Raw genomic sequence first — 18,460 nt, 5'->3', positions numbered from 1 at the left:
TTCAATGGGCTTGACTGTTTAAGCACCCCAGAGACAAGGAAGAGTTTGGAGTGGGGGTTTTGGTCCCAGGGCTGCAGGATGAGGACAGCATGTGATACAGTGACTCAGAGCTGGCCAGCTGGGACTTTGCCTTGCAGACAGATGACCCTGTGGCAATACAGTGATTGCTGCTGCATCCAATGGACAATTGCTGGAATAATAATTATTATTTTTTTAATTCCAACCCTCTCCCATGACTATGGCCAGGAAATGAGGAACAATTTCTTAGAAAGACTCTGGTGGATATGTCCTCTGCTGGATAAAAGCTACTGGTTATATTTTCCTCCCAAAGGATTATATTTTCCAGTCCTACCTTTTAGTCTTTGTTGCTCTGAAGCACACATCACATTTTTCCAGCTGCCTGGGATACTGCTGAAAAGAGGTGCATTACCTCCCACTGCTGTGAAAATCTGGGTGACCCCTTTTTTGGTATGTGTTTGGATGAGTTGCTTTGGGATGTGTAATGACGCAGGCACAGTTGTTTAAGAAGTGAAATCTGGAACAGAGCTGGGTTTTTTTTCTTTTAATGAAGAGGAACAATTTCTCACTCTTATTCTTCCTACTCTCAGCAAAATGTCAGGAATGCTCAAGATTAATGACAACTCATGTGAAAGAGAAACAAATACCAATGAACATTACTTTCATCACACTCAGTTCAACTTTCCTCCTCTTTCCATAGCAGACTCTGTCTTATGCTTTGGCAACCTAATGCTAGAATTCTTCTTGTCCTTTTCAATGCAGATCTTTGGGAATCCTTGTTTTATAAAATTCAGGGAAGGAAGAGAGTCCTTGCTGACGGAGTGACATGCACCCTGCACGAAGCAGAGCCATGTGCTGTCAACTGGGCTGAAAAATGAGGACCCTGGGAGAGTGCAAAAAGTCACACATGGTCCTATAAAAATGTATGGTTAGCTTCACATTAGGGGGAAAAAAAAATCAGATTTTCTAGAAAACCCTTCGGCCAGCTTCACAGCTGGTATAAAACAGTGGCATTCCACAACAGAGCTCTGCCAGCCCTGTTTGACATTCTTTCTTCCTCTTGGAGCAAATGACTATTTGGTTACCCATGCCAACCAGTACACAGAGACACACACTCCAGTTAATACCTCACCTTTTCTCACCTGATATGCAAATACTGTATTTCCAAATCAGGAGAGGGGTGTTATTCCAGCAGAGTTTGTTACAATAAGGAAATAGTTTGGGAGACAGCTTCTTTTCCCTCTGCAGTCATATTGTGCCTCAGCTTTGCCTACCTCCTGGGCAATCACTGGCACAGGAACTGCTTATGGCTGTGATAAAGTTCTTCCCTCTTTCTTGCTTTCTTTGTTCTTTTTGCCCTCCATTTGCCTCTGCTCTCTGCATACACAAGCTCCTTGCTGTTGTCTGTCTGTCCTCCCCACACATCCTCCTACACTGACTTGCTGGCCCTTTCATGTGGATGCTTCTGCTGCACCAGATATGGGTACTTCAGCGAGCACCTTTGGTTCCCTTCACTTCCCCATCTGAAAAAGGGCAATGCTGTAAGACACAGTATTTCTTTGTGTAACACAAGAGCCTGAGCAAGAAGAGCGGAGACCTGCAATTAGCATTGCAGATGAGATGGGGGCAGCAAAACTGCCTCACCCCTAATCCAGGAGCCTCATCTGCTCCTGCAAACTGCCTCTTCCAGCCCCAGACTTCCTGGCTCTCTCCTGTTCTTTCTCTGCAGTCTACATTTCCAAGAAAATCTTAACCTCCTGCCCCTTCTGTCGCCTGTCTTCTCATTTGACTGCCACAAACTATGTCCACAGCTGACATCTACCCTCCTGCAGCCCCTGCCTTAGCAGGCAGCCTCTGCCTGTGGCTCCAGAGCCTACAGGCTTCTGCTCAGGCTGCCTTGGCATGAGCAGAAGGAGATATTGCAGCTGCACAGGTGAGAGAGACCATGAGCCAGATGCTCTCCAGGTATTGCCCCAAGGAAATGCTCTGCTCCAGTGTCTAAAAGCTACTGGCCTGAGCACAGCAGTGGCCAGCAAAGAGATCTGGTAGCAGTGCCACTTCAGTCCTGCCTGTGTAGTACAATAGCACAGTGTGCTGGGGAATATGTTCCAGATGTGTTCTTCCATTCAGGCCTTCTTTATTTAAATATTTATTACACTTAGAGCTTCCATGCCCACAAGAGAAATTATGTGCTCTCCTCAGCCATTTGAAAATAACACGGGGTACAAGCGTTGTGCTCAGCTTTCCAGCAGAGCTTTGCTGAGAGTTGCACAAGTTTAACAAAACACTGCAAGACAGGCTTTCAAACATCATCTGTGTTGCCTGAAAAAAACCACTGCTCTATGCAAGACTTTCCCCAGGACATCAGTGGTGCTGAGTCAGACCAGAGGTAAGAATTGTGAAAGTCTCTTGGACCCCTGCCATTCCACCTCACCCTCAAATCCTTTGAAATCTGAGGGCTGGTTTTGTTTTTTTTTCTTTTGGCTTTCCTTCAGAACACTGTGATCAAACACTTCTTATTCTGCCATAGCTACAACCACGACACTGTCATCTTCCTTTCTTGTATCAGAGCCACATACTTTCCCTGTGCAAAATGTTCTCAAACTGAGCTTTAGTAAATTCAGTTCAAAAGGGTCGTTTTACCTGAGAGCTGCCCAGTTGCAACAGGTATCACTTTGTATGGAGACCTGGAAGAGTCAGAGAGGGCTGATGTTAGCAACACTGAAAGCAGTTTGTATTTCACATTTGACAGCAAACAAGGTGGGATGTGAAGAGATGTTCTACATGAAACACTTAAAAGCAGTATTTTTTCTTCAACTACCCCTACTTTTGTACCAAGCAAAAACCTTCAAAAGCAGTGGGTATTAGTGTCATAAGCCATGCAATTCCTCCAGTCATCTCCCTCCCTCTGAGGAGCTGCTCACCTCCCACTGCACACAAAAGGTGTCTGCAGGCAACCACCACCCCTTCTCTTGGGCTTGACATTATTTTTGAAGAGCAGGCTGTATAGCAAGGCTTACCTCTCTGTGTTTGCAGGCATTGTCGGATCAATGGATACCATACAATTGTCTGCTGTCAAAAGGGAGATAGTTGTGTTCCTGAAAAGCATGATTCAAAGAGGTTTATTTGACCTAGAAATGCTGGCTGAAAGTCAGTGGTGCTGCATATGGTGCATAGCCATCTTCTGTCCAGCAGCCCTCACGGCCTGGCTTGGACCTGTTTTATATTGGTACAGAAAGGGTCAAAGCACAGGATGGGGGAGCACTGATGCTTCACCCATTTCAATTACCAGAGAGGTTTCTGGGAAAATGTTAAATGTGATCATCTTTGATCTCAGAGCGGACTTTGCTCCCGGCTAACTCATATATTCTGTTTACTCATCCACTAATAATTTCTATTAAAAAGCTATGTTTTGTGTTACATTGACTCAGCAGCTCTGTATTGACTCATGCCATACAAATGACTACCAGTGCTATGGATGTCTCAAAATTGTTTAGTTACTCCTTTACCAAAACAAGCAAAAGAAATGCCTTGCTTTATATGGAGTGGGTTTTTTTTAATACTGTGCTAGGTGTGATCTCATAGGCTCAGATGTAAACCTTGTAGGTTTACTTTGGCTTCAGGAGCCTGGTTGAAATGTAAAATTCTTCAGAAGTCTTCTGTTGAAAAAAACAATGCCAAATCATGAATCACTAAAACTGCCAACCAAAGTTTTCTGGGTGATGGAGTGGAAGCATTTGACATAAGGCAAAAGAGTTTCTAACCTCTTTAGAGAGGAGATAGATTTCCTTCTTACAGAAAGAAATAGGCAGGATAGATGGCAAAGAAGATTAGTTCTGTCCAGCAGTTTATGCAAATTCTGAGTCAATACAGACGATTTTATCTTTCAGTCATCAGAGCTGGAGTCATACAATAAACCCATGATTAAAGGCTCTCTTATTTTTTCCTGTGCTTTTTCTGCATTATAAACCTGTATGTAAAAAAGTAAAGACTATGACTTATTGCAAGTCCTGTATGCAGACAGCAGATTCTCCCTTCTAGATGTGACTAAAGAGTTTCCCTACCCCTGGGCAGGTGGTGCAGAAGGATCTGGGTATCATGCAGAAGCACCATGTTCCCCTCTACCATGGATTCAGACTAGAGGAGGGGAGATTTAGATTGGAAGTTAGGAAGAAGTTCTTCACCATGAGGGTGGTGAGACACTGGCACAGGTTGCCCAGAGAGGTGGTGGAAGCCCCATCCCTGGAAGTTTTTAAGGCCAGGCTGGAGAGGGCTCTGAGCAACCTGATCTAGTGGGAGGTGTCCCTGCCCATGGCAAGGGGGTTAGAAGTGGATGATCTTAAAGGTCCCTTCTAACCCTGAAAATTCTATGATTCTATGCACCAGCCTCACCCATCCTGACACAGACCTACACCTGATCCTGGATCCCTCTCAACACAGAGGTTTAAATTGGATTCTGTTTTCTAGGTAAGAGGAACAAACCCTACAGGGAATTACAGCAGGAGAGTTGCATGGACTTTGCAGGACAGCATGAATTAGGAAATACTTGGCCTGGGCAGTGGATTTGGGGATTTTTATGTGCGTAAAATGGTTCTGCTGGGACATTTTGTCTTTGATTGCTCCATACCTGGAATTAGATTGTACTGTATCTAAATAGAAAGCTTATCACCTAGTGGCAAAGCTTCTCATTGTCCTCATTTTTGCCAATAAAAACTAGGTTTTAAACATATGGTTTTGTGTCAGTAGATAAGGGCAAGAATATAGTGCTGAGGTATAAGTGGTAGGTGCATACAGCCCCTGTGCACTCAGGGATGGGCTTCTGCATTTGCTTTTGTTTTTCAGACTGCATCTCTTCTGTTCTACTCTATCCCCCTCTGTTCCTCAGGTGCAGCTGGTACTGAAGTGGCTCAGTGGTTGCCAGAGCAATTGGGTTGCCCCAATTTCTTCTTCCATAGACGAGAATGAGAGAAGCCTGAATAGCAGATAAATTAATCATTTGAGGTCTGTCTTTAAATTCTCCACAGCAGTAAAAGAACAAAAGTGAAATTAATGTCACAACTGAAAAGAGAGACACCTACCTTGGTAACCCTGTTGCAATGCAGAAGAGGTCCATGATGTCTTTGGAGTTGCAATATTTACTAAAGATCACCTTCCAAACCAAACAGCAGCAGGGGAAAAAAATAAAAGAGGACAAAGGAGAGAAAGGACATTTAGTTCCCAGTGAGATATGAACTCTATTCAGGCTGAACTGGACTAATTTTAAGCCTCATCCTACTGCTTCAATTATCTGATTTGACTTGTGAGCTGGAATATTACTCTACTCATGTTTAATATGGGTGCATTTTTTGATAAAGCAACCAAGCTCTGGAGACCTAATTGTGCTGTTTGGAAGCAGAACAATAAAGTATGTGAACAGCGAGCAGAAGGTATCCCATAATGCAGTACTGCTGCGGGATGATAACAACTGCAAATCTAAGGGTGTAAGATTTACGAAGAAAACAGTCCAGATTTGAGGAGGTGCTTTGATAGTTTAAAAGAACACTGCTTTTTTCACTACAACAACTTAAGCTAGCTTTATACAGAACAGGGATTTTTTTTTCCCCATAAGCTGTGCCAAATTTCCCACAGTCTAGCAGGATGCATCATTCCTTCTGTTAGGTCAGAGCTCGGACCCTGGATTACAAAATTTGCCACTGTTAACTTCTCATGCCCCTGAACACCCTTCATCCCCCTGCCTTTCCACACAAGCCAGGAAGCATCTGTGCAGAGAAGAGAGGTTGAGCAGCACAATGTCCTCTTGACCCCTGTTATCATGTGGCCTCCCATGCCACAGTTTCCCCCAAGGATCCCGTGTCCATCAGGGCAGGTGATGGTCACCCCTGGTTGAGAAATTCTTCTGAAGCTGGAGTAGAGGGCAGAATGGCTCTCTGTGTTCCTTCTGCTGAATATGGTGTGGAGACATTGAAACTGCTGTGGAAATAAAATGCCCTGCTGCATTCAGGTCTGGTTCACCTTCTCAAAGACAGGAACAAGAGTCAGTGGTGGGACTGGAGCAGGGGTAGGTGCTGGTGTGGATCAGGACCACTTCCCTGGCTAGTGCTGGAGCTTGGCTTCCTCAGGCCTCTGAAGAAGAAATAGTCACAGAGCCTCTTGTGCAGCAGCTCAATGGGATTTGGGGGAACCTAATGGCAAAACTCAGGAGGAGCAAGAAAGTGATATTTTTGCCTCTGGTCTGAGGCAGAGGGAAATTGAAGTCAAAAGTCTCCACTCCTTGTGGGCGTCTCACAGGAAACTCTTTTTTTTCACCCCACCCCTCAGCCACCCCTGTCATCCCACATTCTCAGGCACAGTTTCTATTGTTCTCCACTGGGAGTGCAGGGGATGTGGACTCCTGCAAATCAGTCTCAAGGCTGGTGACCCAGAAAATGAGGAACATGTCACCTGGGATGGCCTTCCAGTGGCTTGTCTCTGACACCTTGCCTTGTGTGGCCAGGAGGAGGCAGGGGCTATGGGGCAGCAGGGGCTGTGGGGCAGCAGGGGCAGTGGTTCCTCCACCACCCTCCCTCCGTGGAGCTGGTCAGCTGAGCAGGCACCATGTGTTCTGTGAGGCAAAGACTGTTCTGGAAAAACAGCTTGTCATCACCTAATTAAGGACTCTTCTGCAAGCCACAGGTGCCAGGAGTTAATTAAGCCTGCAACCTCTCTCCAAAAGCCTCAGCCTTTGAGTGCTTTAATTCCTAAAATGTAATAGGGCTGCACTAACATGGTTCCCATGTGCCTTTCCTACAGTGCCTTTCAGGCTCCAGGGGAAATGTCTCACTGCAGGTGTCGAGTGGTGCTGACCCAGACCTCTGGCACAGGAGCTGGCAAGGCCATGGAATAGCTGGAGGGATGCTGTGGAGCAAGGATCATCTAATTGAGGAGTGAGGAGCTGCTAATCATAGAATGCTTTGGGTTGGAAAGGGCCTTAAAGATCATCTCGTTCCAACCCCTTTGCAGTGGGCAGGGACACCTCCCACTAGACAACATTGCTCAAAGCTCCATCCCACCTGGCCTTAAAAACTTCTAGGGATGGGGACATTATGAGTTGGAAGTACTGGAAGATTCAGGACAAACCAGCAAGATCTGGCCAGTCTGCCCAAGTCTTGTGCCTGGCAACAGTCAAGCTGATGCTGAAGTAAGGCTTCAAACCTCAGTTTTCACTAGTGGTGAGAAGTCCTCTTACTCTTGAGTGAAGTGTTAGGTGTTTTGTGGTTGAAAGTAATATTGACCACTTTAAGAGGTGGCTATGACTGATATATGCATGCACATCCACCTTCCCCATTTTCCAGCCCGGATGAGATCACACCAGGCAGTATCTTTACTTTCTAGACCATCAGAGCACTTGATTACTGAGGTAGTTAGTAAATGGTAACAGGAAAAAGGGGTGGGATTAATGCTTGGGTGTGTTTTAAAAGCCTGTTTTGCTCAGTGATTGACCCTTGGTTATTAAAATACAGCAGCAATCAAAGCAATAAAACATAGCCAGTTGAGTTCAGATAGGGCTAGAATCCAGCTCCTACCAGAATGCTTGACTGTCCTACTGAGTGATAGCTGCTAAAATTGTCTGACAGAGTATTGGAGGATACAGCAACTGGTACATGCAGTAACTGAGGAGATGATGCTAATTGCAACTGAACAAAGGGTGAAGGCCTGTGATGTGCCAGGAGTGCTATTTCAGGTATTGAGGTTTCTTATTCTGGAAATCAATTATTATTGACCGGGACAGATAAGAGAGGGAAAGATTAAAAAAAAAAATTAAAAAAAAAAAAAGTAAAAAACATTCAAGGTAAGAAAGCTGCCCTGACTCACAGAAAGCAGCAGGAGCTTTCAGTATAAAAAAGATGAATTTTAATGCTTTCTTTTACTCAAGGTAATAGTGAGAGAGTGGGAAGCAAAACAAAGGCTGTAGACACTAGATCATGATCTGTCTCCAGACATATTTTTTAGCTTTCCATACTTGGAATTTTTTACTTAAGTTTGCTGAAACTGGATTTGTGAATCACTCACTGCACTTTGATACTCATCTTGGGACGGCTGTCCTCAGCTGTTTGGGTTTTTTTAGTCAAAGTGTATATGCTACTGAAGTCTTCTACTGCAGCCTGCTGAGCTTTTCTGATCAGCTCCCTTCTGTCCTAAAAAACCCCAGCCAGCTTCAGACACTTCTCAGCAATATGTAATTGTTCCTAATATTGCCTGCAGGTTTCTGTTCCAAATACAGCTAATGTCAGTTGAGCTGATGGAGTATGGTTGGAATGTATTTTTGGAGTGATGGGAGAACAGCACTGTGTATTGATGGCTCCAGCACAGCATAGGAATCCTATTTGCCTAAAGTCCATTACCATTGCAGGGACATTATAGTGACACGGGGGTTGCAATCATATATCAGCCATCTGGGACACATGGTCTCTCCTGTGACCAGGGGAGAATGTTGACCTGCAGCTTTGAGGATAGGCAGCCCTGTTGGCACTAACTGCAGAAGTGAGCATCCTACCCAGTCCTGTGAAGGTGTCTTTGCTTGGGCAGAAGTCCTGAAGCCATTGCTGTTAAACTTGGGTCTCCATGATGGTAATTTTCTGGCACTGTTTCAGACCCCTAGTCAGCACTGAGAGACTTCATTTCCCTTCAAATCTGTCTCAGCTGTCTCTGATCCACTATCATCATGTTGCTTATGTCTGGGTGGGAAACCTCTGCTGTGATGTGTCTCGCAGCACCTCACTCCTTGCACTCATGCCTGGTGCTGGAAGAAATCACTGCTTAGGACAGCTCTGAGACCTTGCTATGGAACACAGAAGAGGCCAAAGGCAGGAAACCACAGCAGTTTTTACAGCTGTGCTGGTGGGCTAAGATCATCCACATATAAGGCACAGAGAGGGTCCCCTCTAATCCATGTCGAAAAAAGTACAGAGTCACACAGGTCAGCACAGCCCAAAAGAGCCAGGAATAAAGGTCCTAAACACACCTCCTGCAAGAAAGAGTGGACACAGAGACTCCAATATGGTGCAGGAGTCTCCTGCAAGGCTGGTCAACATAAGACACTCAGCTGCCAGTGTTATTTCTAAAAGCAAATGCAGAGCCAAAATTGTGTAAGCAGAGTCACAGAGGCTATACACCACATGGAAAAAGGGACAGAGAGGCCTCTGCTTCAGCTTGCAGATTGATGACTAAATGCCATGAAGAGAATCAGCCACATACAAACCCTGTTAATTGCATTTCCCTTGGATTTGTGCCAGGACAAAAAGAATGGATTGCTCAAAAGCGATGCAGCATCTGTAAGCAATTCTTTTTTCCCCTTTGAGAGTTAATATTTTTTCATATTTCTGTCCTTCTTACTTTTAGCAAAACTTCTACCATGTGCAGAAAAGAAAATGACAGGAAAACTAGTTACTCTGAATGCTTAGCTTGATCATTTCAATGAGTATCCATCAAGACCAAGAAGTAGCTGTCTGATTTAAGTGGGGAATGCTTGCCTGTCTGACTTTGAAAGTCATGTGAAGCAAAGGTGGGGGGGGGGGGTGGACCAGAATGAATAATAACTGAGGGTTTTTGGAGTGGAAATAATGTTTTGATGAAGCTGTGTCTGTAAAGTAGGACAGCATAACTCAATGGAGATGCCTAGGTCCTGGCCCAGAGCTCACTTCTGTGGGACTGGTTTCTTTCTGGGACACAGTTCTGCATTTTCTAAAACATTTCTGAAATAAGGAGCCATTGTCTCTTAATCCATAGTATCCACCTGCAGTCAAGGACAAGGATTTTAAAAGCCCTCTCAGAAAGAGCAGGGATTAAGAGCCCTGCTATTCTGGCTGGCTTTCCCACTCAAAGGAGCAGTTCAGTATTGAGGACTGTGATGGAGACGCTTCTAAGGGACCACTGTGCATACATACACTCTGCAACCTACTGACTTACAACTAATCACATTATATTGTGCTTTCAGGAAGGGTGAAAACACAGCCTACAAATCCAATTTCTGTTCTATATTTGATACTCAGAACAGCTAATCCTCTGTAAACTGCAAACCCTGTTCAGAATGTTATCCTGCTCTGATCTGCAGTTGGTAAGTGGGTTGTCTTCCAAGAATTTTTTGGGGGTTTGGTTTTCTTTTTGTTGTGCTTTTTTTTTTGTTTTATTTTGGTTTTTTTTTTGTTGTTGTTGTTGGTTTGGTTTGGTTTGGTTTTTTTACCCTAGTAGATGTCCTAAATAAATAATGCAAAAATCTTTTCAAAGCACGTGTACCCTCAGTTTCCAGTCCTACTTCATTCTGATGGTCTCTGCCTGCTGTGTTCAAGACTTTAGGCATATGTTGATGTCTTTCTTTCAACTCAGCAAGCAATGTTCAGAGTCAGGGCTGAAAGCACGGAGTCAAAACAATCCAAAATCACAATCTTGCACTAAAGACACTGGAGAAGAGTGTATCAAGCTCAGGTAATGTACCTTGCAGGGACTGAGAAAATTGTTGCTGCTTCTGAAACAGCATCTTTCACAGAGGATTTCTGAATTGCTAAGGCAGGAGGCTAATGTGAAATTTTTCATTGTGATTTTCCCTGTCTCCCAGTGGCCTTTGTTATCCATATGAAAATGAAGAAAGAACCAGAATTTTTAGATACTACTCTGTAGAAATCACCAGAAGGATTCCCCATTTCTAAATGTGTAAGCAAATAGGTCTTCCCAAAAAACAACAATAAATTACCTATCATTAAGAGGTCCCAATATCCAGCAGAAACCATACATAAAATCCCACATCTAAACATTTTGCAGGTTTGTCATTCTTTAAATCCAGGTGCAAGCATAGCACAAGCCCAGCTATAACCAAACTCTCTGTCAATTTTTTTATTTCTCCCACTAATTAACAGCTGATATTTGGAAAACCACTCCATTTATCCTAGCTCCAAATGTTGGGCAGTATTAAAAATAGCATGCTGATTTGCCATCTGTTAGATGCAGTAGGAGCTTCTCTAAGAGAAGAAAAGATAATAAGTGCATGTGCAAGCGTGGGGAAGAAAACACGAGAGCCCTCAGCTGAGAGTCTGAGCAAACCCAAAAAGTTCCCCTGAGCTCTTCAGACACTGCTTCTGTTAGAGGGTGACAAACATGGTGAGATGTTTTACTTCCCATTGCTGGAGCTCTACAGTCTTGCTTATTCATAGTGGAAGCCACGTGGCTTGACAGCATTTATTTCAACAGGACATCCAGGTGAAACATATGGGGGGGGTTTGATGGAACTTGGACCAACTACGAGTTTGGCATCCCATACATGTTGCTCTGCTAGACTTCCTCTCCTGCCAGCAGAGAAAGAGGACAACTTCTGAAGGACAAATCAACCCACGTGCCCCTGAAACCCAGTTTTAGATGGGATAAATCATCCTCTAGAGGTAACACCTGCCTCCCAAGTGATTAAGGGGGAACCTGTGAGCTTGGAACACTCATCACTAACTTTTAGATGGCTATGGTTAAAACGGTTCAGTGGGGTGAATCCTACTGATTTCCTAATTACATACATTAACCTAAAATGTGAAACAGGAGCCACCAGACAAAGCTGGTGTATCAGAATCCCAAGGCTCATGGTTTTACAGTTAAGTCACAGTTCCCATCCTTGTAACATCCTTGAACTATGGGGAAAGAGATTTTTCCCTTTTCAAGAAAGACAAAATGTCCACGATACACTCACACATGTGACTGCTGGGGACAGATTCAACTGAGAGGGACAGTAGGGCAGAGGTTGGCTCACTACAGACCAAGGAAGATTCTTGTTACTTTTTAGAGTTATTTGGGCTCATAGAAGAAGTGAGGTTACATTGAAGAGAGCCTTGTGCAACTTGCTGACTTTACTGAGGGGCATATTGCTAATATTCAGTCTTTCAGTACTAATGATCAATGGCAGAATATAGCCAGGATGATTTTAGACACTGAGATGAAAGTATCTTATTTTCTGCAGCAAACTTAAAAGTAATTAAACCTATGACAAATAACAGAAATGTCTACACTCTGGCTTTTCTTAACAGAAAAAGTGAGCACAGTTGCTGCTGATGGAGTACTAAGTGCAATTAACCCTGTAGCACAATAATGCATTAGGCTCGAAATGTGCTGTAAACTGGATAATAAGGATGCTTTAGCACCAAATGTCCTCACTAAATATGAGTGAAGATAGGCTGCTTGTTTCAAAATTACTCACATGATTAACATCTGACGTTACAACATGCTTGATAGGAACGGCCAGATAGGACTGTCAGAAGGAGTTAATGGAGTAAGGAAAACCAAGTGTGATGAGAGGCAAGTGAAAGTCCAAGTTGCATCTTTAGAATTAAGTTCACTTGAAAAGTGATAGAAAGAAAATGGTTTTGCCTTTTTTGTATTAAGCCAAAAGAGTTCATATGTGAGCAGCATAAGTTGTTGGCTTGTCAAAATCCATAGGTAGTGTGCTAGACCTACACTTTGTCTTGTCTAAGGTAAGCTTAAAATGTGGTGAATGTAATAGAGTGCCTGTGACTTCAGAAAGATAAAGACCAGTAAACAAGCCTTTCTGGGTGATGGGTACTGATGGAGCTACACTGCAGTCCTGTGCTGGAATTATTATTTGTCCCCTTAAATCTGCTGAGGAGCACTTACTTGGGAATAGTAGAGGCCTCAAGCATGACCTTTTCTTGGACTTTTTAAAAGCACGGTTTTAAAACATTTTACTGTCTAAATTGTTTATATGCTGTAACGTAATGGATTTTTAGGAACCTGCTGTTCATTTCTTGCTGCTTTACAACAAGAACATCCAGCAGCCACTTTTGAATTCACGAGGGCAGCAGAAACTGGAGAGACAAGGTTAGCCAAGATGACTGGCCAGGCTCAGGCTGTGCTACTTTGCACCTTCCCTCTCCCACAGAGATCTGCCAGCACTAAGAAAATGGCCTTGATCCCACAAAAAAACATATTTATGCCTCAGTGCACTAAAGCAGGTTTATGACACTGGTGTGTCCAAGTTCTGGAAGAACCTGCAAAACATCAACCAAGCAGAGTGGCCACATCCTGACTGCCTGAGAACACCCCTCAGAACACTGCCTTCAATACTCAACAGCTAAAAGGCTGTCACCCTAAATCGCTGTTCCAGACAGGGAATTGGGTCCACAGGCACTGCAGAGCATGCTTGTCCTGCTGTGCCAAGTGTCACGGGGATGCAAAAGTATTTCATTGTCTTGAACTGATCATCGTGCCATTATTTTTCTGCTGTGTTTTGTTTTTAATCTGAATCTAGTTTGGCATGTTAAAAATAGCATGGCAAGTTTGGGAAAAATCTGTGGGGGTTTCTGTAGTCCAGGCATTTATACCACAGTTGCTGTTGCTCTAATTAAAATGAAAAGCCCAGATGACAGAAACAATTCCTATGCTCTGACTTTTTTGTGTGATAACCACAGCACCAAAATGTGGCTTTAGCTTTGTTCTGTTCATTGTGGACTTTAGACCAAGAGCAACGATGATTGTGGATGGCTTGGTGTTCTCCTCCTTAGGTCAGTACAGTAGACACTCAGAAAGGTTGAATTCAATACATTTCTCTGAGGGAAAAAAAAAAAAAAAAAAAAAAAAAAAGAAAAGAAAAAAAAGGTAATTTTTTGTCTGGCAACCAGAATGACTCAGTAAACCAGCAAAATGGCTCCAAAATTCTTCACTTGGTTTCTGAAGAAGAAAATACCACTCAGTGATTTCCTTGAATCCTTGACAAAAGCAGGAGGCTTTTTCTTTTTTCCAGTTAGTTCAGGCTCTGTACTCCTTTGATTTTCCATCCTTGTTACAAATATGATATTGATTAAGACACTGGAAATGGAAATCCTCCCAAATTAAGCATTTTTCTCAGATGAACTCCTTACTACTCTGTGAACAAAGCCACTGCTTGGTGACATTTGAAAACAAGAGCCATGGAACCACCCACCTGGGAATAAGGCTATGGCTGCTTTGGCTCTGCTACCATTTAAATCTCAAAGGTCAGAAGAAGATGTTCCTTAGTAGTTTCTTCATGGAAAAAAAAAATTTGGGCATGAACCGGGGAACATTTTGTTGCTGGTGGATTGTTAATTTGAAGCAGACTCAACAGGAATTTTTCTTAAAAATGCAGCCAAAGGGTTAATAACATTATGAAGAAAAATAAGACCCTGGGTTTGGCTTAGCCCTGGCACAGCAACTCTGACTTCTCCACTGGTAGGCTGGGGGTTTGGCTGCTTGAGCCCATCCAGTGGCACTGCAGGAACACGAAGAAATCCCCATCCACAGCAGCACTGCGAGATCACCTTGTCCTGGATAAAACATGTCCACAGCTTCTTCCCCTGCTGCTGTTTTCTCCTTTGCCTGGCCACAGACCTGCTGTGGCAGGGGTGGAACACAGATGTGTTTCATGGGTGTTCTAAGCCCTGGGTGTGTGTATGAAGTGCAGAGGGAGTTTGTGTCCAGGCAAGCAGGTAATGAACTTCTGGGTGTCTCAGGGCAAGAAGATCCTTTAAAAATAAATAAACTGAGTAGTGCTTGATTCCCTCAGGCGTGCATCCCTTTTAGGTAGGTACTGGATAAGAAGTGCATTATGTTATAACTTCATTTTTCAATCGGCTCTGAGAAGAAGTGACCTCTTTGAAGCACAGAGCCCCGGTTTGGTGCAGGACTGTAACACTGCAAAGACTTTAATCTTCCCTCTCCCGGGGCCCTGGCACAGCTGTCCCCTCCATCACCTGTCCTGTGCTCAGCTCTACCTCCAGCAGCTCAACGGGTGGCTGCTCAACAGGACAAACCCATCCCCTGCCCCCTGACCTGGACACAGCTACCATCAGCCTGAAGCCACCTACTGGTATCCCACCCTTTTCCAGGATCTTGAGCTCAGGTGCCCGGTGGGATTCCACAGGTGGTATTTGCTGGGCCAGGGGGGGTCATCTCATGTCCCTCACAAAGCAGAACACTTGCTGCTCCAGCACAGGGAGATGCTCAGTCAGCTCTGCCCACTGGAGGAGAGCCTGTCCCTGCCATCACCTTTGGTGAAGACTATTTTACAACTACCAATGCCTCTGAAAGTTCATTTTATCACACTGTGACAAACAACCAGGAGCCTTTGCAGGTGCAGGCAGGATGGGGCTGACATGAAAGGGCAGAAGCTGAGGAAGCTATGGAGGTGAGGGACTAGGGCAGTGTAGGAGTGATGCACAGCAGCACTGGGCTGTGCTCCCCTCTGCTCCCAGACACCCAGAGGAAGCTACAGAACACCTGGGTGTTCGATTCACTGGCGTTGCAGGTGAGGAGCTCAGCCCTCTCTCAGGGACAGGGCTGGCCTAAGGCTCAGTCCTGCATTCAACCCCTGCGGATGGTGTTTGCAATTCTGTTTCAACAGCCACCGGGAAGAGTATCAAAGCCAGAACTTTCCTCCGACCATTGCCGCATCCCTTTTCCCTCCCTGCTGTGCCCCCTGGGACCTGCTGACACACAAACCTACTTTGCTAAATTCGACACTCCTGCTGCAGAGCCCTTTCAAGTGCTCATCTGCAAGCCTCAGGTTGCTGGAGGGAGGTGGCATGCTGCTCTCAAGCTTGGTGTGTCCCTTCATTTACCCCAGTGTCCAGGCAAAACAACTTCTCTCAAACTCAGTAGCGTGCCCTGCGGCTATACTGGTAGGAATTCAGGATGGTGCTGTGGAAAAGCAAAACTCCCTGTGAACAATTACCATCACAGCTGTGCTATCATAGGGTGCTCACTTCTACTGCACAACTCCGCCATGTCCAGCAAGCCAGCTGCAAATCGGAGCTGAGCCCTTTCAAACTCAACAAGTGCTCCTATAATGAAGCTCATACCTCATTACTGGGTTGATGAGTAGCTTAGCATTGATTTAATGAGTTCCCTTTAGAAGCCTCCAATATTGCATTCCTTGGAAGATTAAGGGTTGCTTTTATTTTTTCTTTCTAATGATGTTACTTGAGGAGGCATGAGAATCTGAGATATGCCCTGCTTACCTCAGGGTGAACCCCATTTATGTGGCATTTTTACTGCAAGGATCCTTCCAAATGTTGCACGTATGGAATTTCACATCTCACAAAAGATATAGAGAATGTTTACTGAGAAAAAAAACCCCATAGCCCTTAATATTGCCTGTTAAGTTTGCAGTTGCTTGCTCATGTAATTGTGCTCCTGGTTTTTTTGTTGTTGTTTTTTTTTACTGTGAAAAGTACTCTCCAGAGACTTTCCAGAAAAATGCCATTTAAAAAAAAGAGTACATGATAAATTATGTGCTTTATCAATGTCTTTGGAATCACTCACCACCTTTTCAAAATACCAAAACATTTTCTGTGGTGAACAATAGAGGTGCCTGGGGGATCCGTACAAGCTTTGCTTCTGGGTGGCCACCAGGCAACCAACTCATAAGCCCAAACAGACGAGAAGCTGTGCCTTCAGCTCCACAGAGCCAGCATGCTCCTGTTACGGTGGAGCCTGTGGTGGCAGAGGGATCACCATCACTCCTGAGCCCTAGAGATGGAGGATGAGGAGCATCCTGCCCCGGGAAACCTGGCACAGATTTGGATTCTCTGAGGACAGGACTCTGGAAGTTGCGGTGGTCTCCAGGGCAGTGGTGGAGGAGACCGTGGGCAATGGAGGTGTGCGTGGTGGGACGGGACTCTTATCAGCTCTCCCTTTTCGTTGTTTTTGGGGTCACTCATACAGGAAAGGGGAGGGCAAGGGAAAAGGTATCTGCCGCTGTCCGTTTTGAAAAAAGGCGAGGCTGGATGAAATGAAAATTTAGAGCAGGAAGGCAGGAAATATTTGAATTGTGAGAGTCAAAGTTTACTTGCTCTTGAGCCTCACAGCCACTTTTTGCTCTGTTACAAAAAACCCCCACTTGGTTTGTGGCCAAAAAATTGCTGACAAAAAAAAAAAAAAAAAAAAAAAAAAAAAAAAAAAAAAAAAAAAGACAACTTGCAAAAATGTAGTGGCACTGTTTCTCCTTAGAAGCAGCGATCGACTGTCAGCTCGACAGCCTGCGAGCTCTCCCTTTTAACCAGAATACATTTTTCCCCGTGCTGTGAACCGTGGTTAAGCGAACAAGGCAGGCTCATAGGAGTATAAGTTTTAATTAGCGTTTATCACCATTTCCAAACAACCTGGCAAAGGTGGCGGGGACCCTGCAGCCCCCCGGCGAGGCACAACAGCCGGGCACCTGCCTGACACTCAGCATGGTGGTAGGAAAATGCTCATTGAAACCCCACCACCGCCCCCAGCAAGGAAATCTCCAAATAAATCAGCATGTCGTACTTTCCAGCTCCCACTGCTTGGGTGAAAAACCTCTCTAGAGGCAAAACTTTGTAAACACGTCTCGAAGCCACTCTGGGAGAGAGGAAGCCCGCACGGCTGCTCAGCCAAGGATCATCCCCACGCCGGCAGCGCCCATCCCTCCCCTGCTGCCAGGCTCCCCTTCCCCTTTAAATAAACATCCGTGTACAAAGCAGAAGCCGCTCAAGATTCCCCCCCACCCCCCCTTCCTCCCAGCTCCGTTCCCTTTAAAGAGAGATTTGAAGAGAGCTGAATGCAAACACGGGTCTAACTCGCGTTACAGGAACGGGGTGTGCCGCAAACACAGCCCACAGCGGCTGCTGCCTCCGGAGAGGCGACTTCGAGAAAAAAAAAGCAAAAGTACCTTTTGAATTCTTCCATCGATATCCAAATAAATACACTTGGGTCGGTAAGTTGAGGAAGCTGATCCCATCTTGCTGCAGCTGGGCTTTCACCGGACTTCTTCCCAGCGTCAGACAGAGCAGAAAAAGAGGTTTATCCCACGATGCTGAGCCACCGCTGCCTGACAGTTTGGTGTCCCCGCTCCTCTGTATTCCACTGTACTCTTACTCTGGGAAGGTCCCTCCTCTAACGTGCATGCATTTTGCTGTGCCTCTGTCTCTCGCTGCAACCTCCTTCAGTTTTTCTTCTCTCCAAATCCAGCTGCCTCCGACAAGGAAAGGCAGAGTCTCCAGATGCTGTCTGCATGTGCCCCCTCAATTCCCATAGCAACAACCCTCCTGGCTTTAGGGCTGAGAGCTGCTAGGCACTCCTTGCTCTGGCCCTGGGGCTGACCAGCTCCTGTTACACACAGGACCGAGGGGCGTTTATCCCCCAAGGGGGTTGGGGAGGAGGGGAAAACTCCTCCTTCATCAAGGTAGTAGGAATTGTAATTTGGCTTTATGCTGAAAGAGGACAGTTATTATTAATTCATGCCAACCCTTCTGGTGGGTTGCCCATAGCCAGCAAAAGGTGTGATGGGTTCCCAGATGTACTCTGTGCTGGAAGGGTCCTGTGGCAACTGGGGCTTGGTCCATCTCAGCCCAAACTCAGCAGCCTAATTTCCACCCCCCGCCCCCCCCCATTAACATTACAAGGATGGAAAGAAAAAGCAGCAGCTTTTTTCCCC

At 45.1% G+C, this 18,460-nt stretch overlaps 1 protein-coding gene across 1 annotated transcript in view; it reads right to left on the bottom strand.

Annotated features, from left to right (window-relative positions):
* Positions 1-17,878, bottom strand: part of PDE9A (phosphodiesterase 9A) — a 48,930-nt gene extending 31,052 nt beyond the window's left edge. The window contains exons 1-4 of the mRNA XM_008497217.2: positions 17,696-17,878; positions 5,097-5,167; positions 3,039-3,116; positions 2,662-2,705 (exon numbers count right to left, since the gene is read on the bottom strand). Coding sequence (XP_008495439.1) covers positions 2,662-2,705; positions 3,039-3,116; positions 5,097-5,167; positions 17,696-17,764 — 262 coding nt within the window. The 5' untranslated portion in view covers positions 17,765-17,878. The remainder of the gene's footprint in view (positions 1-2,661; positions 2,706-3,038; positions 3,117-5,096; positions 5,168-17,695) is intronic.
* Between the last annotated feature and the right edge of the window lie 582 nt (positions 17,879-18,460).

This window comes from Calypte anna, chromosome 1 (assembly GCF_003957555.1).
Source record: "Calypte anna isolate BGI_N300 chromosome 1, bCalAnn1_v1.p, whole genome shotgun sequence".
Classification (NCBI taxonomy): Eukaryota; Metazoa; Chordata; class Aves; order Apodiformes; family Trochilidae; genus Calypte; species Calypte anna.
The sequence above is the reverse complement of the archived record's forward strand: the minus strand, read 5'-3'. Positions and strand labels throughout refer to the sequence as shown.